This window comes from Pelodiscus sinensis, chromosome 2 (genome assembly GCF_052426305.1).
Source record: "Pelodiscus sinensis isolate ZL-2025 chromosome 2, ASM5242630v1, whole genome shotgun sequence".
NCBI classification, from domain to species: Eukaryota; Metazoa; Chordata; order Testudines; family Trionychidae; genus Pelodiscus; species Pelodiscus sinensis.
Window position 1 is genome coordinate 202,307,850 of NC_143053.1, and position 26,434 is coordinate 202,334,283.

A 26,434-nucleotide genomic window follows, 5' to 3' on the forward strand; every position below is an offset into this window, starting at 1 on the left:
TATGGTATTGCCAACCTTACTGCTGTCTTCAGGGCTTGACGCCAAGCCAACAGCTGGCGTTCTGCTCTGTTGTCTCCACCCTGCCCATTGTGTTGAGATGGAGTATGGGGGGGAGGGAGGAAGAGTGTGTGTATGAGAGAGCAGGAGCAGAGAAATCTTAGCAACAGAGTACTGCCTCTTAAGACTGTCACTTCTCTGAATCACTTACCATCCATGATTGGTTGGAGCAGCTCTGCTCTCTCTCTCTCTCTCTCCCTGTCCTTGACTCCTGCTCTGCAGAGAAGGGGTACAGGGGCACACCCTGACTTCAGCACTCCCGTCTTCTCTGCACAGCTAGCAGGAGAATCCTGGGAGCAGCTCAGCTATGGGGTGCAGCAAGGTGGCATGCTGCCAGCTGTAAGTATGCACCTCTGCTAATCAGCTGACCAGGCCCTAGAGAAATATTTGGTGGGCTGCATCTGTCCCCTGGCCCTGATTTTGCCCACTCCTGCACTATACTATTTGTATTTAACTATTGTTTTCATTAAAAAAAACAAAGGACTTTAAGTAAATTTGCAAGAAATGTATAAATAGAATTGTAGAACACTAGAACTGGAAGGGACCTCGAGAGGTCATTGAGTCCAGTCCCCTGCCCTCACGGCAGGACCAAGCACTGCCTATACCATCCCTGGTATGACCATCTACCCTGCTCTTAAATATCTCCAGAGATGTAGATTCCACAGCCTTCCTAGGCAATGTATTCCAGTGTCTAACCACGCCGACAGGACATTTTTCTAATCGCTGTAAGAAACCTCAGAAGCACAAGAATTAAGTCTTGAATTGCATGATCATATACTATTTTTTCCCAGGACCCCAACTAATATATGCTGAGACATTCCAATCCATATTCTTTATGAAAATATGCTTATGATACGAATAAAGCATAACTGTAGCCTATAAGGCTAACCTGCTTGCTTGCCTATAGATACATAGATTTAATATTTCCTTATGGTTTTATAATATGTTTATTATAATAAGTTACAGAAGGTTTGTATTGCGGTTTGGCTGTAACACAAGGGACTTTTCATAAAGGGACTGACACAAGGCCATATCCTGTATGTTGAGCTAAGGCAAAGCTAGCGTGCACATGCTTGGGACCTTTCACCTAGCATGGTTGCTCTCTAAGGCTAGGTCTAGATTACGGGGCTTTTCGGAAAAAGCTCCGCAATTTCAGCGGAGCCCGTATTCCTCTTTTCATGAGGCATAAAGGGCTCCCCGAAAGAGTGAGTTTGCTCTTCTGCTTTTTTTTTTTTTTTTTTTTTTTCCGGAAGAGCAAACACGTTCCTTGGATGTAGCTGGGTTTATACCTCTGGTATCCCGCAAAAACCCTGTAGTCTAGACGTAGCCTCATTGACAATATATATTTTTCCCCTTCTCTTTTCCTCTCCATCCCCTCTCTTTCTCTGTTAGTTATTTGGATCCTGGACCCCTTACTCCATTCATCTGAAGAAGTGAATTGTGCCCACGAAAGCTCATGATTCCAGTCCACATTTTTTGTTCATCTCTAAGGTGCTGCAGAAGTATTTGTTTAAGTTTTTCTAGATAGCGAAGTCAATGCTCATCACATGCACAGGACTGGCAGCACTAAGAAAGGAAGGCAGCTTTGAAATATTTATTTTTAGCCTGATAATTTAAAGCAGGGTTTAGGGTTGCCAGATGGTTTAAAAAAAATACTGGGCAAAAATTTGTCGAGCAAAAAATAAATGTGCCGGGGAGTAACCAGGGAAAGCTGGGGGGCTGGAGATTAGTGGTGGAGCCAAAATGCGGTTGCAGCCCCTTTAATTACCGTGTATCCTGAGCAGGCTTCTGTTGGGTGCTGAGCTAGGCCCGGAAAATGCAGAAAAACTTCCTTAATTAGAAAATACCAGACATTTATATGTCCGGTATTTTCTCAATTTGTTTACCGGACACGAAGTCCAAATACTGGACTGTCCGGTTCAATAGCGGACACGTGGCAACCATAGCAGAGCTACTCAACGCGCAGGCCACATGCGGCCCATGGTCTGTTTGTTTGCGGCCCATGGTCCAGTTTGGGTTTATGCAGTGTTCAACATGCGGCCCGCAGGTGGGATCCTTTGAAAATGGCCTCCACTAGGAACATGTTCCACAACAGCAATTCAATATAATTGTCTTCTGTTGAGATGCATTTTAATAGTTGAATTCCTGGACTGTCATTGCTCATTAAAAGTGCTGTCATGTAGGTGGAGATCGGGTAAATATTGCATTTTATATACAGGCAGTACCTGGGTTACGTACAAGATAGGGACTGTAGGTTTGTTCTTAAGTTGAATCTGTATGTAAGTCGGAACTGGCATCCAGATTTAGCCGCTGCTGCTGAAACTGACCGCCAGTTCTGACTTACATACAGAATCAACTTAAGAACCGCAGGCGTCCCCAAGTCAGCTGCTGCTGAAACTGATCAGCAGCTGATTCCAGGAAGCCTGGGGCAGAGCAACTCTGCCTCGGGCTTCCTGTAGTCAACGCTGGTCAGTTTCAGTAGCGGCTGACTTGGGGACGCCTGGGGCAGAGCAGCTGGGGTGCTGCTGGGATGCTCCAGTAGCGCCCAGAGCGGTGCTGCGGAACCAACCGGCAGCGCCCCAGCTGCTCTGCCACAGGCGTCTGGAGAAAAGCCTAGTCTGCTGGGGGGGGGGGAGAGGGGCGTACTAGCTGCGCCCCCCCCCCCCCACCCCAGCAGACCAGGAAGACGCGGGCGGCGGACCAAGACGCACCGTGGTCCCGCCACCTGGGTCCTCCGCGGCTTTGCTCCCAGTCTCCCTGGTCTGCCAGGGAGACGGGGAGCAAAGCCTCTGAGGACGCCAGCAGCGGGACAGCCGCGGGGCGTCTGGGCTGTCCCGCTGCCGGCTTCTCCGAGGCTTTGCAAAGCTGCGGGGGGAGGGGCTCGGGCAAAGCCTCGCTGCCCGAGCCTCTCCGCACCTTTGCAAAGCCTCGGGGAAGCCGGCAGCAGAGCAGCTCAGGCGCGCCTGGGCTGCCTCGCTGCCCGAGCCCTTCCACAGCTTTGCTCCGCGTCTTCCTGGTCTGCAGACCAGGGAGATGCGGAGAAAGCCCCGGAGTACACGGGCGGCAGGACCACGAGGTCCCTCAGTCCGTGTCCTCCGGGGGAGCCCCGTTCGTAACTGTGGATCCGACATAAGTCGGGGACTGCCTGTATATCAGTAGAACTGACTTAAATGGGGCCTGCATGTTGTATAGCCTTGCCTTAATCTTTGTATTCACGCCTGTCAGTGTGAAATAATCTATTTGCATATGTATTTGGATGTACTGTATATGCAATCGCACTTAAGTTGCAGCCCATTGCATGGGCTGTTAATATCATTGCGACCCCTGGGGCTTCCAAAGTTGAGTAGCCCTGATTTAGAGTATGGTCTTACTTTCTACATACCTAAACTTTGCTTTGAATACAGAATTATACATTTCTATTGATGTTTGTTATAGTGAGTCATCACCAAAGTCCAAGTGCTTTACAGATATTAACAGAGATCTTCTTGTAGGGGAGCTGAAAATGTAAGAGTATTGTTATCTCAATCTTAGAAAGACAATGAAATTTGCCAGATGCTGCACAATTAATGTCCACCTGCCAAAATTCTGATTTCAGGGTAGAAAGTTTGACAGAGGCAGAGAAATCAGTTCTGCTAGGTGGCCTTTTATTGCCTTCACTAAAAGGTAATTTTTGTCTTCAGGCACTCAGTTTCACCTTCCAGCTTCTAGATTACATGAGGCAGAGGTCCCATAGATAACAGCCTTCCTCACTACACAACCTGTGACTCCTTATATGATAAAGGACTTTCACATTAAAATTTAGTTCTATTAACTATCCTTAACTAATAAAGGGTTCAGGGGGTAGCTGAGTTAGTCTGTACAGGATAAACTTAAACAAATAATATTCTGGTAACACTTTAAAGACTAACAAAATATGTAGATGGTAGCATCATGATACCATCTACATGTTTTGTTAGTCTTTAAAGTGCTACCAAACTATTTCTTGTTAAGTTTAATAAAGGATATGTGAAGATAGAAATAATATTGAACTATGATTTTCTAGCAAGTTAGAAGATTAATTCAATATAACCTTCAGTTTTTTAGAATCAAATAATAGCCACCGCAGAAAATAACACTTGGAAACGTAACTTTGCTTAGATTTTTGACTGAGTTCCTCAGAACAGAGCTTCACTCATGTCAATTGGTTCTTAACTTTGTTTTCCTTCTGTGTTAGAAACACCAATCTAGAGCAAAGGAATAAGATATTTTGGTCAATTTACGTACATGGCAATTCATCAGGGTCATCTTCTTAATGGATCTAGAATAGTCAACCCTTTTAACTTACTTTGACAAATCTGAGAATCTGATTAATATTTTCAATTATCTAGCAAACTGCTGCATTTATGACACATTGTATGGACTAAGTGCAGTTCAAGAGGCTTGCATACCCAGTCTTGTTTTAGATCTATATGCTCCTAGAACTTACAAGGCAGTATGAAATATTGATTGTGAAACTGTACAAGTGTTTACCACTTTAGTTAACAATAACTTGTTCACTTTCAGAGCTGCTTTACAGCAACCTTGGCCCTGTTTCCAAACAAGGGCACAAGTTATAACTTTGCCACAATCTGTAAAGCACATATGTAAGCACACGTGTTTCCTTCTAATGTCATCACCCAAAAGAAAGTAGATGTTACTTTATCATCAGATCTTTGTTGAGCTACCAGATTTCAGCTTAGTTACTGTTTACACTAGGAGCTGACACTGCAAACATAGGTGGAATGAAAGATGGGCAGGGCTGAGTAACCAGCAGTCTTTAGCCTGGGCATTCTGGTTAGGGCAGACAAAAACTATAGTCTGGGTTCTCGTTCTTTAAGCAGGGCAGAGCAGTAAGCAATTGAGCAGTTTTTTATCCTAGTTCCCTGGCTAAGGCAGATGGCAAACAGTTGAAGGGCTTGCAGTTTTCTGGTTGGGGCAAACCACAAACAAGGCACAAATCTGGCCTAAGATGAGTAGGCTGCCACCTATGGTTGAGGTTGGTAGCAGGGGAGGCTGTGGCCCACCCTATTCCACCAGGCCCCAGGGCAAGTGTCACAACTGGGGCAGCAGGGATCCTCTAAGAAATAGGCTAACGTCTGGTGTTTGGAACTATTCCTACCACGGTTAATGGGTGTGGCTTCACTGTCGTTGTATGTCTCCTCATGGGTAAATGGTGGACAGCAGTCACGGCAATTTTTCCCCAGTTTGTCTCCTCCGGAGCAGAGTGCCACGTAGCTAAGGCTGGTCCAAAGTCCTGCAGTGGGCTAGAGATATTTGCCTCCTTTGCTGGATCTGGCCTACCTGACCAGATGGACTCCCTCTAACGTTTCCTGGTCCTCATTTCTGCTTCTGCATGGGGGAGGCAGGGCTGGCTTAGCTCTACCCACCAGGCAAAATGCAGTGGTTCCTCTGTCTCAGGCTCACTATAGTTACATTCCTGATTTATTTCTTGTATCCTTACAATTATGCTATATTGTTTTAGTCCCTTTCGTTTACAATCTTTCAGCTCAGGTGTATTGCTCTAACTTGGTAGCATAAAAATGCTTAATTGCAAATACTGAACTTTCTTAATTTATTATAGTTTAGTGGAAAATTAATATGAAATTCTTTCTTGAACAGGATTTCCTGTGAGGTAAGCCTTGACATTAAAGGTTACAGTATTCCACCCAAGGTTGTATCACTTACAGTCTACCTGCCCTTTTGTACATGCAACTTCATTGATTCCCTATTTTTCCACTACTGTATCTGGCAGCCTAATATCACAGTATTGATAGGGGTTTAAAATTAACTTTCAGGCAAGGAGAAAAAGTATTTTGGTTATGTTGACCAATCTCTAAGCATCTGTACTAAAATATTGTTCCCATTGATGTAACTTGCCAACTACACAGACTTAATCATTCTCCCCTCCCTCCCCCCACTGTGACAGGCATAGTATTTAAGTTGATGTAGTGTTATCAATATGATGTTAGTGTTGATACTGCATTGCTTGGATTAACTTCTGCCTCCTTTCAGAAGCCCAGGAATGACAGTTAAATTGGTGTAAGCACTCCTGGTGAGGACATGCACGGCTGACATTGTGGACATGTAACACTGATCAAAGAACTGCTGTGCCTGTACACAGATATGACTTATGTTGATGTAATTCCGTAGTGTAGGTTTACTTCAGTGAAGCATTATTGTCCTTGCCTACGGTGGAATTTTCCCTGGAATTGTGAGAATTTGCAGTCTTATGTATTCTAATTTATTAGCCAGCTGACAAATAATATTATTGTCAGTGTCCGGTTCAGAGTATAGAGGATATCAACTTAAACTGGATATACAGCTACAATAAGTGAGGTTTGTAGATACTGAATCAGTAACTACACAAAAGATTTGGAAAACAAGTCAGGTGAAGCATTACAGTATGTTGTAATAACATGCATGTTAGAGCGAGTGGTGTTTTTATGATATTTTTGCGTGGGTGGGGGGGAATATGGGAGAAAGGAAAGTAGGTTTAGTCTCATTTTGTTTGCTTCCTGAATTTCCTCCTATCACATAAGGATCATAGAACCAGAGTAATATTTGTAATGAGCTTTGGAAATGAAAGAAGTGTTGTCTAGTTGTTCTTTGTCTCTTCAGTTCCATTAAATAAATAAAAAATGAGGTAGTTCTGAAATGTGTTCAGTAACCGCTGTAGTGTTTTCATATGAGGCTTTTTCATTAACAATTTATATTTAATGTTTTTATGCAGATTTGGTCTATTCATGAAGTAAGGCATTAATAATGTTGCCTTGCCCATGCTCGTACATGTTCAATGCAATCCTTATACTAGGGATGTGAATGTGTACATGGTTAACTGATGAGACCGGGGTAACTGTCTAATGTGCACAGTTAGACGCAGCCTCCTCCGCCCTGCTACGTCTGTATTAGAGTTATTGAGGCAGCAGCACAGTGTGGGGGGAGGAGGTGGGAGCTGGTATGTGCAAGGAGCCACCTGCCCCCTCCCATTGTACTGCATACATAAGTAGCAGCATGGGATAGGGGAGGTTGGTTGGAGCCAGTTCTTGTGGGGAGCCAGCTTAAAAGCCATTTCCCCACAAACATTGGCTCCTGCTATCCTTCCTCCCATCCTCCGCTGCTGCCTCTGATAGCTTTTGGAGGCAGCAGCTGGGGGAGGGGGAAACAGTCAGCTACACAGGAGTCACCTACCCCATGTGTCTACATGTGTAAACAGAGAAAGTTTTCAGCAGTTGCATATTTCCCTAGATCAGTAGTTCCCAACCTGTGGTCCATGACGGTACTGCAGGGGATCCATGGAAAGTTTAAAAGTAAGGATTGGGCCCCAATTTTTTTCTTTTTTCTTTTTTCTTTTTTCACTTTTTTCTTTTCCTTTTTTTTCCTCCCCCATGGTGGGGGTCAATGAAATTTTAATAGATTGACAAGGGGTCCAGATGCTCGCAAAGATTGGGAACCACTGACCTAGATAAACCTACCTAATACTGTTCTGCCAGAGCACCTTTATCCTGACCTGCAAAGTTGTTGTTCCTGCAGTTCTGGGATTTTTAGACAGCATTTGCAAATTGAGCTTAAGTGTATGGTGGGCAGCTTCTAAGAACATATGAATGCCACACTGAATCAGACAAATAGACATCCAGTCCACTATCCTGTCTAGCGCTGTACATAACTAGATTCAGCAGAGTCTGATGTAAGAAACCCATAGCCAGCAGGGGCTTCATCTTGATCTCTAATAGAGTGGCTAAGCCCTGCAGCAACACATTAAATATTCCTTCCAAAATTATTGTTGGTAATGATGAGAACTCTGGATATTTTGATTTCCTGTAAACATCCTGTCACTTTTTTGAATCTTGCTAAATTCTTGGTCTCCATGTCTTCTCATAGCAGTGAGTTCCACAATTTGTGTGCATTTCATGAAAAAATTTCCTTGAACCCATTTGAATTTTCCATCTTATAATGCAATTGAATGTTATCTTAGGGTGAGTGGTGATTTTTTTTCTTTTGAGATGAGGGAAACAAGTACTACACATTAGACATGCTGTTGATTTATAGATGGCCTTAATGTCTTATTGATCGCTGTCTATAGTGTCACCCAGGTCCCTTTACTAGTTAAGTGGATAGTCAAGTAAGCACTCTGGAAACATATGAGTAGTTTTAATTTTTTTTCCCTACCAATATGCCTTACTTTGCATTTATCAACAATTAACTTTCCCTTCGTGTTTCCCATTCATCTAGTTAGTTTAGGTCTTTCTTGAAGTTCATCACAGTTTACTCTGGTCCCAAATAACCTAAATAATTTTGCATCAGCTGCATAGTGCTACCCTACTGTTCACCTCCCTTTTCAGATGATTAAAAAATACTGGTCCTACTACAGGTCTTTATGATGTGAACACACACGCACAAAGGACTAGAAGGCTACAGAGCAGGTGGGGTGAGCAAGCCATCGTATCTGGCCACGAACACTGTGCCAGAACCCTCAGGAATGCAGCAGCCACAGATTAAGCGAGGACGTCTCCATATGCCTCTTTGCTTTGGAGGAATGGGGAGGCTTCGTGTGATTTCCCCACCTCAAGCCCAATCTTCAGCACCTATTGGCCAGAAACAACAAACCAAAAGGAGCTGAGAGATTGGCCTGGGGGATGGGAGGGGGGGGAAAGGGCAAGCCGCTCCCACCTCCCAGAGCTGAGAACCATATAGAGAGAGCAGCTTGCATTTTCAAGTAGTCTGGGGCTACAGCAGGGAGGGAGCCCTGCCTGCCTTGGGAGGGCTGCTTGCTGGGAGACACTTATATAAGTGCCTCCCAGATAGGGCCTGCCTCTGGCATCCCTCTGCCCCTCCTCATAGGCGTGCGCAGTACATTTCATTAGGGTGTGCACCCAAAGAATTTTTTAAAAATGTACTTTGATCCCCCCATTAAACACACCCTGACCCCTATTAGCCTTGCCCCCGGAGGTAACTGTCTCTGGGCAAGATGGGCACATGACCAAAAGTAAAAAGTGATGTCACCCCCCTCCTCCCCAAGGACTTTTCCCACCATCCTCCTACCAATAGGGATTAGTTTGGCCCCCACCAACCCTCCATGCAACTATCCTGCAATTGCATTAATCCAATGCGTGACACATTAATGCAGGGGTGGAGAGGTTGGGGGAGAGGGGCGGGGGAAGTGTTCCCTCTAAGAGTTTCCTCCCATGAGCAGAATGAATTTTGTGTTGTGCACCAGTACTGAATTCATGTGGCTTGTGTGGATGTGCCATTGTGGCACCCAAGTTATTAATAAATATCTTATAAACCTTTACCTTTCCCCTCTGCTGCCATGTCTCCTCCCCTTGCTCCATCAACTCCCCTGGTGCCTGCTGCCCCCCAACCCTTCACCCTCCTCTGCTGTCCTGACTCCTGCCCTTCTCACTGCCCTCAGCCTTCCTGAGACCTGACCCCCTCCACCAGCCCTTCTCGCCCCCCATGCCCACTCCTCCAGTAGCCCCACTCTGATCATGTGAGCTACCCCTCTTCATCCCTTCATCTAACGCCTCCCTCGCCTCTCTCCTCTGGTGCTGATCCGTCCCCTGCAGGTGTCTGCCCGTCTGCTTCACCCCCAGAAACCCCTGGCCCCTACACCTTCCCTTACCCCTGCACCCTCCTGGTGCCTCCCCCTTCCCTCACTGCCCCTGCCCTCTTTGCCCTTTTTTCCCTGATGCCCACCCCTTCACCACCCTCTTCCCCCATTCCCCTCATGCCCCTGTGCCCTCACACATGACTTACTCCAACCCCACTTTCCTCATGCCTACCCCTTCTGTCAAGCCTTCTCCCAGCACCTCCCTCTCCAATCCCCAATGCCCTTACCCTCTCCTCTTCCAGCTTCACCCTGTCCCCCCTCCCACTGACACCTCCCTCCTGCCCTTTTCCTCATCGTCTCCACTTCGCCCCCTAGCATTTGTCTCCTCTACCCTGTCCCTTTGGTGCCTTCCCTTTTCTTTCCCTTCCCCCGTCCATACAAGCCCCTTCCACCCCTTTCCCTTTCTTCCTCCTCCACCATCCCCCCCCACTGCAAAAGCTCCTTCCTCTCCCACCCCTTCCTCTTATTTCTCCCCTCCCCCCTTACCTTCAGCTTCTGCCTTACAGTTGCAGGGCTGGAGTCAGAGCCAGCCCAAGCTGCAGTGCTGGGGAGGGGCGCCCCCAGGGTGCCGTGCAGTAGGATGGGGCGGGGACACCGCCAGGGCACCGCGTGGTGCTGCAGGGCCGGGGCGCCGATGCCCTCGGGGCGCCAAAATGGCTCAGGCTGCCGTCTGTAGTCGGGCCCCAGCTGCTTTTGGAGCTGGGCTGCTGAGTTTTAAAGTTCCCGGTGTTTCCCCTCTCACCTGTTGCGTGGCGTCCTCAAATGCCACGCATGCGTGCTCTCTGCCCCACAGTGCCCAGTAGTTGTCTGCGGGGAATTTAAAGTGAGGGGCTGTGGTACTCTGTCACAAATCCCCCTCTTCCTCCAGCTTCTGGCTGGCCCCAGACATTAGGGTGTGCCTGGGCACACCCGGCGCACGCCTATGCCCCTCCTGCATCCCAACTCCCTCCCCCAGGTCACCATCCAAACCCTCTGTACCCCCTGTCCCTGGTCACAACTCCTTCCCATACACTGTACCCTTTCCTACACCCCTCACCAAGGCCAGATATCTCTCTTGCACCCAGACGCCCTTCCGGACCCTGTACCGAAATCCCCTGCCTCAGAACATAACCCCCTCCTTCACCCAAACTCCTTCTCAGACCTCCCCATTTCCTGCACCTCAGTCCTTACCTCATGTGCCCTTCTGCACCATCCTAGACCCTGCACCTCCTCCACAGAAAAGTGTGGCCCTTGACCACTTTCCAAAATCTTGGAGTGCCTCCCCATCAAAAATTATTACCCACTGCTACAGAGGATACCTCCAGTAATTTATAAATGATTTAAAAACATGTTTCAACAGATAGAGAAAGAAAGATCTTCTATCTCCCATATTTGGTTACAGATAGTGATATTATCGATCTTTCTTTTACAGAACTTGTCCAGACGCATTTCAAATCCTTACCTGGAAAATCCTTCAAGCAAGGTATTTTTAAAACTGTTTTAATTCCACATTCTAAAAACTTAGTAGGAACTAGGAAGTATAATTATTTTGTTTCCCTTGCTTAATCTTGGCTTTTGATAATATATGAATATAGCTGGCAGTTAGAGCCACTTGTACAATTTTTGGCTTGTTTCTATTAGAAAATTTAAAATCTTTGTAGCTACTGTGGTGTAAAGCCAGATGTAGACTCACATCGCATGAGTTATAATCAATTTTATACCAGTTTAACTTAATTTGGTAACTGTATATTTAAGTGTTTATAACTTTCTGTATCTAGATAATCAACCAATTTCTCTTTTCATTTTAGATTTATGGAGAGAGTTCATCCTGTGCTGGGAGAGCTCTCAGGAATATTTTTACAGTTCAAGCTTCTGAGCTGATTAAAGACAGAGTGTGCCTTACAGGAATTTGCAGGTAACAATGTTAATTTGCTTTAATTGCAGTATTTTTTTGTGTGTGTTGGTTTATGCCCTAATTTGAGGGCAGTAGGCTTATATTAGCTCCCTTAATAAATAAGCATCTGAATATTACCATATTTCATTATGGTGGTAATCCCTCTGTTCTAAAATCAGATTTGTCAATTTTATGTGTTCACTTTTTTTATCGTATTCCTTTGGTATGCCAGTTTTCTTCCACTATTTGATCTGAGGAAGTGGCTCTTGCCCACGAAAGCTCATCACCTAATAAACCATCTTGTTAGTCTTTAAAGTGCTGCATAGTCCTGTCTTTTGTTTCAGCAAGATCAGATTAACACGGCTACATCTCTCTTACTATAGTGATCCTAAGTGTAATTTACACAATATCATGACAATGAAATGAAGACTGTATAACCACATCATGCAACAGTGCAAGTCGTCTTCCTGTTTTCAATCATGCAAAAATCACAGGGTTTTGTTTTAATACCATTAATTCAAGTGGTGTGTTTAAAAACAAAATGCAGATTGTTTATTTTTGTCAAATTTAAAAGTGAGGCTATTGCTTGCAAGTAATGCAAAGAAATCCTAATAAAAAGGCTCAGCCCCGCTCCCAAGTCAAGATTATTTGTATTATAATGCTTAGCTCTATTGCTTACATCTATAATGAAGAAGAATTTTAAGCATGAGGTTGAAGGTTCAATATTCGGGCTGGCTAGTTCCATGTTCAACATTGATCTATTTACAAAAAAATCTTCTATATATTTGAGAGAGTCTGTCTGTGTGTGGGCTTGTTGAACTCCTCTGAAATGGTAAGAGCTAGGACTACTGAATTTAGTATGCCACTTCCTCATGATGACTTAAATCAAGGTAAGGGTTTTGTTATGTTAAGACAACAGGCTATGTCTGGGATGGGATTGTTTCTCATAAAACCACACAGAAAAGATACAGAATCACTAGTCAGTTGGAAGGCTGGAGTGCTCCCTTTTCCCCCCACCCCGCCTAGGACTGCCCCAACCCCAAGCCTCTCATCCCCCAGATGCCCTTTAGAGAGAGTGGGGGGAGGGCTGAAGCTTTACCATTCCCAATTCAAATAAGGATGTGATTGGCTGTTCCCCTTTGTCAAAGAGTGAGGGGATTGTGCAGTTTGCTGTATTCCTCACTCTGGTTGGGGAGTGCGGGCAGCAAACAAACCTGGGCCTGCCCCAGACAGGGGAGATGCATCTCTTTCCTGGCTGTGCCCGCTAGATCTATGGAGAGGAACTTCTCACCTAGCCCCAAGCTGCTGCAGTTGTGCGAGGGTTGGGGTAGTCTTCTCTCCCTGGGGAAGCCTGCATACTGAACCCCTCATCCCCAGCCTAAACCCAGAGCAATGATTCAAATGAAATATCTCCATTTTAATTTTATTTTCTGAAAAACAGAAATTGAGTTAAGAATCTGACTAACTCCAGGTAAATCTTCTAGTATATATACTGTACATACATAATATAATGCTCAGTTATGTACATACATTTATCTCACAAAGCCACTAATGATGTAGAATACAATTTTTAATTGTCATGTGACATCTTCCTTTGTTAAGTTGATCAAAGCCTTTGCATTTCAAGAATATAGGTACTTCACCTTGTTTGTGGGAAATTAATATATTGCTGTATGTGATGTCCCAATTGGGACGCCTCTGAGTTAGAGGCAGATGGTCATCATCCAACAGATTGAGGCCATATAGGTTTTACCTCCCTTGCCTGGGACTCTGTTTTGGCCAGACAACAGATGTTCCTGGACCTCAGAGTCCAGGAGTAAGGAGGTCAGCCACATGGTGGGAGGAAGGGGGAGAGGATAGTGGTGTGACTCAGCCAGGAGCCCTGTGTTGAGGCAGCAGGGAGTTCTGGCCCCTGCTACTGGGTGGTAGCAGGGGCCGACAGCCCCAGAAGCCATGGAGCTCCAGCCTAAGGAGCCATGGCTGGGCAGGCAGCAGTGGGGCTCAGCTGGAGTCCTAGCTGGGGTCTGCATGGGTCATGTTGGGAGGGACCTCCCCTTGTTCAGCAAATCCCCTTGTTTGGGACCAATCAGGTCCTGAGGGGGTTGGATAAGGGAGGTCCAACCTAAATCTAATCTTATTAAATGAGTACCCCATGCCAGCTGTCAGCCTGGGCTTACTTGTATTTTAGGTAAGGGTGATCTTCTGCAGAAATTATTTAAAAAACAATATATCTGAAGATCCAAGCATTTAAGGCTAATGCTGAATACTCAGATTGTGCATTTAAAAATCTATGCAACAATTTTTTTGTAGAGATGTGATTTTATACTCTACAGCAACACACAATTAAATATTTCAAACAAGGGTCCTCTAGAGTGCATTATTACTCAGAACATGATACAACTGTTTCTACAGGCAGTCCCCGACTTACACGGATCCGACTTATGTCGGATCCGCACTTACGAACGGGGCTTTTCTCGTCTCGGAGCTCACGGGCGGCGGGTCGCCACCCGTGTCCTCCGGGGCGAGAAAAGCTTCTCCCGGTCTCCCTGGTCTGCTGGGGGGGTCCAGCAAAGCCGCTGGACCCCCCCAGCAGACCAGGGACACCCGAGCAAAGCTGCCGCCTGGGCGGCTTTGCTCGTTTGCCCGGGAGCAAAGCCGCCCAGGCAGCGGGACCCCCGCCGCCTGGGCGGCTCTGCTCCTGTCCCCCTGGTCTGCTGGGGGGGTCCAGCAAAGCTGCTGGACCCCCTCCAGCAGAACGAGGGACACCCGAGCAAAGCCTCCGCCTGGGCGGCTTTGCTCGGGTGTCCCTGGTCTGCTGGGGGGGGTCCAGCGGCTTTGCTGGACGCCCCCCCCCCCAGCAGACCAGGAGGACAGGAGCAAAGCCGCCCAGGTGGCGGGGGTCCCGCCGCCTGGGAGGCTTTGCTCGGGTCTCCCTGGTTTGCTGGAGGGGGCGCAGCTAGTGCTTCCCCCCCCCCCCCCCCAGCAGACCAGGCTTTTGTTGCGGGATGCCTCGGGTAGAGCAGCTGGGGTGCTGCCGGGTTGGTCCTGTGGGAACCAACCGGGCAACGCCCCAGCTGTTCTGTCCCAGGCTCCAGATTCAGCAGCTGTTGAAACTGATCAGGCTGATTCCAGGAAGCTGGGGGCAGAGCAACTCTGCCTCCGGCTTCCTGTAGTTAGCCCCTGGTCAGTTTCAGTGGCAGCAGCTGAATCTGGAGCCAGTTCCGACTTACATACAAATTCAACTTAAGAACAAACCTATAGTCCCTATCTTGTACGTAACCCGGGGACTGCCTGTATTGGTAAATTCAGAAACTGACAGCGTATATCTTGGGATTGGCAAATGCCTTTTAAATGGCTTCATTATTACTTTAAGGGCTTTCTTGTACTTCCAGTGTTGAGCTAATAGGTTTAGTAGGTTAGGAGGCTTTTTCACTTTTATGTTACCAGATCTTCTCTGGAAGAAGACTCACCAGGCTACAGCAGCCAGCTGTGGAGGAAGCCTGCAGGAAGGATCAGAACAGGGATAGGAAGGGTAGACAGTAAGACCCACGACCCCCCAAATTTTCTGGTGCCCTATGCAGCCGTGTATAACGAATTTGTCTAAGGATGGCCTTTCAGGAGATAACTGGATAGGCAAATGTATTTATTACTACCCGATGCATAAAGTTATTCAGAACACCTTATGACTGATTTTACATAGATAGTCAGTCAAACAACAATGTTGTGGAATACAGTATGAATTTGAAATAAAATATCCTGATTTTTTTATTTTTTTTAAAGGAGTAGCTGTGTTGGATCAGAACTGGTAGACTGGCTGTTGGAGCACTGTCCTTTTGTTAAGTGCAGATCTACAGCAGTTGGTGTATGGCAGCTCCTACTGGATATGGGAATTGTGTTATCAGGTCAGTGTTATAGAAATAAGTACTACTGCTATCAGTCAGGCTTTCATTCATAGAATGAAATTTATGTTTTCTGGGAGACTTTCTAATTAGGTCACTTCATTTAATATTAATTTAGTATAGACTTTTATCCATGTGATGTTTCATTTAGTTATTACAAGATATGAATTGGTCCAGACACAGTTTTTTCTATTCTGCTTTTTAGAAATAGTTGCCTATTTGCAGTTTTGCAGATCATGTGCATGTTTATTTCAAAGTTTCTCTTTTCTTCACATGCTATGCATTGTTTTCAGCAGGTCAGCAATGCCTTTGTAACGGTAAATTACTAGTTCATCAGGTGTCTTTTCTTTTTTTTTAAAGTAACTACTGTGCTTCCCCCTTTTTTCATAACTAGAGAACACAGTACAGCAGATGAAGAAGTAATTTTAACTCATTGATAACCACATTGGGCAAAATTCACCATTCCTCTCTGTGTTGCCCCATTGACTGCAGATTAAACTAGGGCAGAGTTTGGCCTAGAAATCTGAAATGTGGGGGGTGATGTTGACATCAGTAGCCACGTTCCAGGATTTTTTCCCATGGGAAGACGGCTTTTTTTGTATCCAGGGCTCCAGAGCCACTGAATCAGTGCACCTGCAGCCCATCCTGTCCGTGCCCATTCCCTACCCATGCCTTTTTGAGACTGTGCTAATGAGTTGTCCCCATTCCTTTCAAAGTGGACTTTAGAAACTCTGTGCTTATGTAACCTACTGTTCAATGCACATGTTAAATGTTTCCTTCTGTGCCTGTTCTGCTGAGGATAGGAATTTGTTACAGTACAAGCTAGCGAGCCTTGACTTAGCTGTAGCAGCTCATGCTTTTAACTGTAGAGATCTTGGTTCTTTCCTTGATGCATAAGCTAAGAAACATCATGCTATTATGTTCTCCTGCAGGATGGGCATTATGGTGCGAGAGCTCTGGGTCTAGCTGGCAGAAATGGCATAATGTGGTACTGAATCTAGCCCCTTTTTAAAAGGGGTGAATTTACCATGTGTGCATTGTGAAGGGAGAATTAACATGTAAAATATTTGATCTCTGTGTTTATTTTTTTAAGTATTTCTTTTTTCCTGAAGCTTTCCCCCTCCTGTTTTCATGTATCCTTTTCTTGCCTATGATCTTGCTATCCTGTAGAGAGGCATTCAGCTGAAGAAATGACCTAGAGGCTAATGTAAATCAATGCTCATGAATCTGCTGTGTGAAAGACTTCTCTGACTGTTATGCCCTTAAAGGCAGAGCTCTCACTGTTCCTGAAGCGTCAAGACTCCATCATCTTACACTCTAGTCCCCTGTATGTTCTGTCACTCTGAGATTTTTTTTCTTTTGGCTGCATCACTTCGATGGAATTAATTCAAGCCAGACTCTCTATAATTGCTTCAAAATTCAGTTTTAAGATTTTTGTCCTTGGTTATCAAACTAAGCATTAAGTTAGCACTCAATATGTTTATGCATGGGTGAGTGAAATTGGTAGAAAAAAAAACTTTAAAAGCTATTTCATTTTTTTTTTCAAATAGTGGACAGGCAACTCTGTTTTCAAGACACTCATGTTTTCTACCAATTCTCAGCTGATGAATGTACTTACCTTTTCTGTGAATTCGAAAGAGATGAAGGATGGCAAAATGGTGTAAAACGTTTACTGCAGCTTGTGCCTCTATCTTCAACCAGAACTTCTATATGCAATCTGTAAGTACCTTTTCTTAAGAACTTTTGCTGACTTTAAATGCCTGTGTAAAAATGACTGTCTACAAAATCATATAGACATGTAACGGCTTGCATGTTAGGGTTATCCCTTGTATTGACATGTTTGCTAAACTCAGCATCTAGCGTATGTGTAGGGACACCCAAGCAGGAGTCAGGAGACAAAGGTTCTAGTCTCAGCTCTGGTACTACCTTGTTCTGATGCCTTGGACAAGTCACTTCACTTTTCTATGCTTCTGTTTTCATTCTCATACTTTGCCTGTTGTATCTGTTTGGAGTATGAGATATTTTGGGGGCAGAGACTGAATTTGTACAATCCCTAGCACAGGGAGACCTCCATTCTGGTTTTTTTTTTTTATTACAAGTAAATATTTTTATTTAGAGTGAAGGCTAAGATTTCATCATTGATATTTTTAGTAAAAGTCACAAACAGGTCATGGGTTTCCATGAATTTTTGGTTATTGCCCGTCACTTGTCCTTGAATTTTATTTAAAAAAAAAAACCCTGAAAAAATGGGGAGGAAGGAGGGTCCAGTACCCACTGCCACTGGACTCCAAGGTCTTCCCCCGCACAGTGTCTGAGAATGAAGGGGAAGGGTTCTGCTAAGGTCTGCCCATGGTGGCTGGGAGCTGTAGGGTCCTGCCTGCCTCCTATAGTGGCAGGCAGTGGGAACTACGGGGTGTGGGAGGGGCTGTTGGCTGACAGCTCCCTCCTACTCCACTGCACTGGGGCTAAAGAGAGTGCGTCATGGAGGCCTCTGAAAGTCACAGATTCTGTCACTTCCCATGACCACAACCTTAATCTAGTTTATAGAATATCAGTTATTCTATAAGAAGTAGTGGGGGCAAAAGACCTATCTGGCTTCAAGATTAAGCTAGATGGGTTTACGAAGGGGATGATTTGAGAGAACATGATCTTGGTAATTAATTGACCTTTTATCAGTGGTAAATAGACCAATGGAGGGATGATAGGAGTTACTATAGAGAACTTCTCCTGGGTATCTGGCTGGTGAGTCTTGCCAACATGCTCAGGGTTCAGCTGATCGCCATATTTGGGATCGGGAAGGAATTTTCCTCCAGGGTAGATTGGCAGAGGCGCTGGAGGATTTTCACTTTCCTCTGTAGCATGGGACACAGATCACAGCTGGAGGATTATCTGCATCTTGGGGTCTTTAAACTATTTGAAGGCTTCAATATCTGAGATATAGGTAGGAGGATTATTTCAGGAGTGGGTGGGTGAGATTCTGTAGCCTGCGTTGTGCAGGGGGTCAGACTAGATGATCATAATGGTCCCTTCTGACCTTAAAGTCTATGAGTCTGAGTTATAGCTAACCTCTTTTGCTGTTAGAGAAACTCTTTTCTGTGACTTTTTTCTCAGATTTTAAGAGGATCTTCCCTAAAGCAGATTTCTAATACAAGATACTAGAAATAGCATAAAAGGGCCCATGTGAAAGGACCAAAGTTTTATGTCCCAACAATTGATCATCAAAATCTCTGTACATTTAGGCATTAAAATAAACGGCCTGAGTTTGAGGCATGGAGCTCCCTTACCTCTCACTGACCTCAGTGGCACTTCATCTTGATTTCAGTATGAGCTGTGGTCCTAAACAGTGCTTTTTTCGTGTTTAAAAAAAAATTGTTGAGCTGTGACTGGAGGTGTCCGTACTGTGTATCGGGCAGTACCATTACAAAAAAAGCACTAGTCCTAAGTCATTCTGAAAATCAGGCCACTTACTCATGGCTGTTCACCTGAAGGTTCTCGGTCAAAAGGATACACCAGAAAGTTCTGTTTTGAATGATAATGCGGAGAGAAATTATTGGAAAACGGGTAGGATCTAGCTAAGGAGACATTCAATTCACTTCAACATTGCTAGAAAAGGCCAGTATTTTATAACATACAGTTCTAGTATTATCATTTCCAGTGTAGGCAGTTACTTATCTTCTGGTGTCGTACAGTTATTTACTCACATACATCTGTTTTTTTTCCTCCTCACATTCAAATCTTTGTAGAAGGTGGTTTTCTTTTGGAAACCTTGTCATTGAAGCCTTTTTTTCCTCAGGCAGCTTTCCCCCTCATACTGTGTTTTCTGCAGGAAGAGTTTTGTTATTAAATATAAAGTAGGTGCTTCCTATTTCAGAGTTTTCAGTCTTTGCATTAGCTCCCACAGATTGCTGCTTCCTTAAATATGTCAAAGCATAAGACTGATTAAATGATTTATTCGAAGCCAGAATATTCCATTTACCTGTGATCTGTTTTACAGTAAACTGCAGCTAATGTTACTTGCATGATTTACAGACATACCCTATTTCTATTAAAGAGAAGGGTTTTTAATTCCTATGTTAATAATCCTACCTTCCAGATTGATTTCTTTTTCCGTTTCTAATAAGACTTCTTTGAGGTTCAATAGAGGTTTCAGCAAGGCAACTTACATAGTACAAAAGAAAAATGCCAAATTAAGGTCTAAATAATTGTACACAGTAACCCTTCTGCTTAAAAGAAAATGCATTTAAATGTGTGGGCAGAGTAAATACTTTTCTGTATGTACCAAACAAATCTGTTTGTTTTGGCTTAGCATTTTATTTTGGAAATAAAACACAAACATTCTTGCAAATGAATAACATAACTACATGTATGCTATTGTACAGTATAATAACATCTGTTACTGCAGTGTATAATGACACGAATATGATACACGTGAAAAATGTATAAATGAACGAAGAACAAGACAGATAGGGTGGAGGTTTTTTTTTTTTTTTGGCTTAATTTTTAACCAGTTAGGACATTGTGGATTTGAAAATGTAACTCAATCTGTAATTTTATTAGCTTCAGAGGGGTAGTTAAATTAGTCTGTAATGGGAAAAACTTTAAAAACAACACACAGTTTTGCAGCACCTTAGATACATTTTTATTCGTTTTAGGCACAAAAATGAAGAAAAAGAGGAGAAAAAATCTAGTTACAAATACTATGAGAACTGATAGACCAGGCCAAATGGAAAAAGCAGTGTAAAGAGGAGTAAAATGCTAATGGAAAAGCCAAATGTATAGCCCTGCCCCTCACTCTTCACTGAACTCTTTGGGAAATGTGGAAGTTTTACCTAATCCTGGACTTCTGTATTGTGACTGGCCTCTGCATAGGGCCCCAAGGACAGGGGGAAATGATTTTTACACTATCTTCTTTTCCACTCTCCAGACCCCATTTATCATCTTAGTTGTAACATAACCCTTTCATACTCTTTTACACTTGTTAAATAACTGCAATCTGAATGCCACTCCCATTCAGTCCTGACTTGGAACATCTAACTGTTAATTATTTTAGCTTTCATAGCTTCATATATCAATTATTTCTGGAATCTTCTGATTTTTATATCTGTGAACCTACAGCTTTATAAGACAGAGCTTCACATTTTTAACAAAGCATATTGTTTGACAGATGGCATTCTCGAACAGTCCTTCGTATGTAGAAAATGATGCTGAAGTACACTTATAGTGGGTAAAAATATACATTTGAATGTGCAATTGAGATAAAGTTCTCCTTTTACAATTATTTGGCTAGAATATAATTTATTTCATTATTTGATCTGAAGAGCAGTTCTTCAACACTTTGTGACTTTTGTCAATAGAAAATTTGACAACCACTGAGAGAAGGCTTACGCTGGTGCTACTGCCAGAATTATTGTTATTTTTATATTCACTTTTATGCATGTTGTGGTCTTTTGTCACTTTGTTTTCCAGGAATGAAGAAATCTCCAAACAAAAGCACAAAATAAGGATAACTGTATTTTATTTTTATTTTTAAGGCCTGGTCAAAAAATCGAAGACACAGCAGAGACTGATGCTGAAATTCTTGCTCGCCTCACATCTGCGGTAAGATTATCTCCTCAAAGTTTGTACTGATCCCATTGGAAATATCAAATTATGGATCCTTTCAAATTAAAACAGTGTGTTAGTAGGACAAAGGGCCAAAATGGACATTACAATTTTGTCTCAGGAAGAAATTCATGGGAAGGAGAAGATGGTGTCGGTGTATTATCCTAACTGTTCAGAGCAATTCTTTTGTCACTTAAACTAAGGGCACATCTTCACTATGGACCTAAATTGGCTCTGCTGCAATCTGCAGCATCATCAATTTAGTGGCCCTGGTGAAGACCTGCTAAATGGATGGAAGAGTGCTTTCCCATCGATTTCTGTACTGCACCTAGCTAAGAAGAGTAAGTTAGTCAGTGGGAGAGTGTCTCCTGTCTACACAGTGTGATGTAGACCCCATGGTAAGTGAATCTAATTTCATCAACCTCAGTTATATTGTTCAGGTAACTTCAGTAGCATATCTCATGCCGATTTACCGCAGCCTGTGTGTAAAAGAAAGGAGAATTTGGCCAGATGTTTCTCTTGCTGTGAGATTGGATGTCCCCCTAGGGTTGACCTCAGAATTACATGAGGGCAAGATTACAGGCAACCCTGTTGGTGCCAGGATTTTGTGTGTCAGCTATCTTGTAAAACACATGCTTTTTTTCCCCTGGTGCAGCCAGGAACGTGGAAAGTTAGACTGAATTAACATCACTCCCTTAAATCATAATGCAGATAGCAGAGAGTCTATGACTCAGGTTAAGAATCTCAGGCATCAGGGGGAAAAAGCACAAAGATGAGGATGAGCTAAGGAAGGTGAGGGGGCAGCACTGGCAAGAACATAAGGATAAGGTCATAGTAAGTATTAGGCAAATGCTAACAATAGGAGTGCATCAGAAAATTAATGGGGGGGGGTAATGGGAGTTTTTATGATGCATCTTTTAAAAGGAATGTTTTTGCTTCATTTCTTGCTGAAAACTTGTGGTTTAAAACACTTTCATTTTCAAACTTTTCTGTGTGCCCCTCCTTTTTAAAAGACCCAAAACTGAAACACGATATACATTTTCCATTGTCAAGTTTTGTTGCCCTCTTCTTCTAAACTTTAGAGAACCTTTTTTTTGTAGTAAAGATTTCCAGTCTGAAAAAAGTTTCCAGTCTGAAAAAAGTTCAAAAAAATTCTACCAGCTCTATTACCACTACTCTCAGTAAGTCCTTTTGCCCTTCCCCTAACCAGAAGAGAAACAGTGAATGATTATTTGATAACAAGCACAAGTTTAAAAATCCCCACTCAGTGAAACAGGAATAAATATTGATCTTAAGAATTTGAGTCAGATTTCCTCAGCACCTTTAGGATCATGCTCCATCACAATATTAAATTATGTCTTTAACTATAAGAATGTGACAAGTATCAGAGGGGAAGCCATGTTAGTCTGAATCTGCATAAACAATGAGAAGTCCTGTTGCACCTTATAGACTAACAGATTTATTGGAGCATAAGCTTTCGTGGGCAAAGACCCACTTTGTCAGATGCATGTCATGGAGCTTATGCTCCAATAAATGTTAGTCTATAAGGTGCCATAGGACTTCTCGTTGTTTATAAGAATGTGAGTAATCCTATTATTGCTAGAGTGCTCCAGAGCTTGGAACAGTGATGGTTACAATGAAGGGAAAGGATTTTTAAAAAAGGTTCAACTGTAGTAGGCAAATGAAGAACACTCAACTGCACCTCCAGATGTTCTGAAAGGGATCACTTTTTCTCATCCTGTTCATACATAAAATAATAGTTTGCCTGTACAGCCACAGAGAAATATATATCTTCTGCACAAGAAATTGTTGGCTTAATAGGGCAAAGCCAAGCCAAAGTCCAACCAGAATCCTTCATAAGTTAGGTTAATATCTGCAAATGAATTTTGGCTCCTCTTTGAGTAGAGGAACAGAATCACTCGGGAAACCCTCGGGCCTGTTCTCCGACACCATAGGCTTTCAGTCACTTATCTAGTAGCCTCTGTTTCCACTCTATGGAGAACTTTACATATTATGCCTTAAGTGTACTACATAATTAGCACCGTACAACTCATGAATTAATTTAAATGGTCCTTTCTTGATCAGCATGCCCAATGTTTTTTGTGAATGTTACTTATTGGTCTTTAGTTAGTTTATAGGTACATGAAGGGCTTATGCACTGTGGATGTGTCTACACCGCATCTGGAAGTGAGCTTCCCAGCCCAGGTAGACCATTTTGTACTAGCAGGGCGTGAGAGAGTGCGCTAAAAATACCAGTGTGAATATTGCAGGTTTGAGCGATGCCTTTATACCTGAACATATCTCATTTGTCTTGTGGGCTTTTGGTTACAACAAAGGATTCAAGCCAAATAAGACGTGTGTGAATATTCGCTGTAACGCACAGAACACAACACTGGGAAGAGAACTGTGAATTGAGCAGCAACAGAGCAGAGGAATAATATTTTGTATGAGTTAACAGTTGAGCTGAATCTAAGAGTCACTCAGACTGTTTCTAGGTCAGTAAATGCTTCTGGACAATCTGAGAGGTAACTTTGTTTGTTTGTCATAGATTATAAGGGTACAAGCTGCCTTGGCCATGCATAGAACAGCACCTGTTTCTACTAACACAGAACTGAATTCTGATGAGGAGTCTGTATATTCAAAAGATAGAAAATGGCATCACAGTATCAGTCATTTATAGGGTAAAAATTATAGTTAATGGCCATTGAAAGATACAATTTCTTCACCGATCTAGCAGCTACTTGATGTTTTATGTGTCTTAGAGAGTGGAAGATGCAATAAAAATATCGTTAACAATCTTGGAAATGCAAATAAAGAGACTCAGCTATTGTATAAATAGAATAAAACACAATTACCAGTAGGTAAACCGTTCAGACACAGAATGGGCCTTAAACTAAACCTTACTAATAGCAAAACAACTAATTATGTACGTTTTTAATAAAATCTTTGCTACCATAGAATGTTTTTCTTAACTGCAGTTTAGCTTCCTTTCTTGGCCTGTTCCCTCCTTGCTCCCCATTGGCTTTTGTTACCAGGTATTGTTTCTTTTGGAAGCTTTTGCTTTCTCAGAATTATTGTACAATTTGCCTTCTCTTGATGACTCAGCCAGTCTGGAACTGATTAGTTAGGGAAATGCACACTTTTTAAAAACAATGGTTCAGGGAGATAATAGAGATAGCTATTGTTAAGAATGCCAAGTTTGGTGGGACTGCAGGAAACAACTGCAAATGATTTTATTTCCCGCGGAATTGTTACTTTAAAAAATACTCTAAAAGCAGAGACTGTTGTAAAAGACATGAAACTAATTTCAGGCTTGTCTACACTTAAAATGCTACAGAAGCACATCTAAAGGCTTGTCTACACTAGCCCAGTAAATCAGCTTTCTCCAGTGAAGCTCCCAAAGTGTACACAGTGCCAAAGCAACTTTGTACACAGAAACTGCATAGTTGCAGTGCTGTGTAACAATCACTCCAACAAGAGGTGTACCGCTTTCTGCCCTGGGGCTACAGTGCCATGGTGCCACTGTAGATGCTCTGTTTAATTACAGTGCTACAGGTGGCCTCCAGGAGTTTTCCCACAATGCCTGTTCTCACTTCTCTGGTCATCCGTTTGAACTCTACTCTCCTGCCCTCAGATGACCAACCATCAGCTCCACCCTTTAAATCTCTTGGGAATTTGGAAAATCCCCTTTCTGTTTGCTCAGCAACATGTGCAGTGGTCTCAGTGCATCTTTCCAGATGACCAGGCTGTTCCATGAGCCACGTGATCCCCCCCACTTGGAGCAGTGCTGAGCTGCTGGACCTCATCAGCGTCTGGGGAGAGGAGACTGTCTAGTCCAAGCTGTGCTCGAACTATAGGAATTATGATATCTATGGACAGAGATCATGCTGCATGATGGAAAGGGACCATGATTGGGCCACCCTGCAATGAAGGATCAAAGTGAAGGAGCTGCAGAATACCTTGCAGAATACCTATCACAAGGCATGGGAGGCAAACCATGAATGAATTGAGACAGGAGGAGGAAATCATGCACGGGGGCGTGGGGAGACTGAAAGCAGCATGTAGCTAAGGAGCTCTTCTTTACCCCGGAAGTGACTAGCCCATCACCGTGATCAAAGTTTGGTGAAACAGGAAGGGAAGCCCCTGGTGGGTGGCTTTGATTTTGGGAATCACTGAAGTGAGTTGTTGGGGAGGGAGGAAGATTTCAGAAGGCTGGCTTGTTTTTGTATGCTGAGTTGGTGGGGAGGGATTTACAGAAGGCTGGTTTGTGTCCATTGGATGTGCATACCACCACATGCCTAGCCAGAGTGGTGGAATATGGTGTTGATGGACACCTTCATGTCACAGGAATATGCCTTGGAGATCTTCACAGAACTCTCATGGAGATGATAGGCAATCCACTGTTATGAGTTCTATGGCAGAGCTCCTTTGTTTCTTGCTCCTTGGGGAGGGAGACCATTGCTGCATGCAGGTCAGTTGCATAAGGGCTAGGGCAGAAGATGTGGTGTTGAACACCCTCCCCTGATTCTTGCTTTCACTCAGCAGTGAGAGAGCTGGTTTTCGTTATGGAAGTTTCTATAATGAAAGCCAGCTATGGAAAGTGTGAGGACAGTAACGATTTTAGTGCCCTCATACAATGCTGGTTCTTAAGAGCCATGTGCCCACTGCCCAGCACTGTTCTGAACATTGTATTCCTCTGCAGTTATTTACCATTTTGGGGGTTTTATGGCTCATGTGTGCTTGCCTGGGTTTAACTAGTTAGTGATAGGTATGTAAATTAGTGGTTGTGTTTTAAGACACTGATTCTCTGGCCTGTGTGTTGCTAACAATAGAGCTGCTGTAAAATGTTGCATTTTGGCTTCACAGATATGACCTTGGGAGCTCAGCCTCCTGTTTTTTAGTCCCTGGCTGAATTACTACATGGGATTAGAAAATGGCCACAAAAATTAGAGAGGACATTCTGCATGGCGTTATGTTGCACTCCACAGCTTAGGGCTGGGGAGAATTGAAGGAAGAGTAGAATAAAGAGAAAAGGTACTGAAAGAGGAGCGTCTCAAAAACATTATGTAGCACCAAGTGGACATGCTCTTGGGCTTTTAGTACTGCAAATCATGTAGCTCTATGCCTTCCCTCTCTTACAGCATATGTCACACAACTCTTACCCATTTCCCACTTGTACCCACCCCAATACACACTCACCATCACGCTGGCTCCGGTCAGTACCTGCTGCATTCTTCGTCTGACCTGTCACATTCCATCCCGTTGCACTCAACACCCATTTCTCAGTAGTAGCCACTTCACTTCAGCAGAGCTAAAAAGGACAAGATTGCATACGATACCTGGAGATACACAAATCTTCAACTGTCCTGGGATCACATC

At 43.7% G+C, this 26,434-nt stretch overlaps 1 protein-coding gene across 2 annotated transcripts in view; it reads left to right on the top strand.

Annotated features, from left to right (window-relative positions):
* Positions 1-26,434, top strand: part of RAPGEF5 (Rap guanine nucleotide exchange factor 5) — a 215,368-nt gene that overhangs the window by 24,201 nt on the left and 164,733 nt on the right. For both annotated transcript variants that reach the window (XM_075922221.2, XM_075922220.2), the window contains exons 2-6: positions 11,094-11,144; positions 11,470-11,576; positions 15,336-15,457; positions 17,005-17,173; positions 20,986-21,052. In XM_075922221.2, the coding sequence (XP_075778336.2) occupies positions 11,094-11,144; positions 11,470-11,576; positions 15,336-15,457; positions 17,005-17,173; positions 20,986-21,052 (516 nt within the window). The remainder of the gene's footprint in view (positions 1-11,093; positions 11,145-11,469; positions 11,577-15,335; positions 15,458-17,004; positions 17,174-20,985; positions 21,053-26,434) is intronic.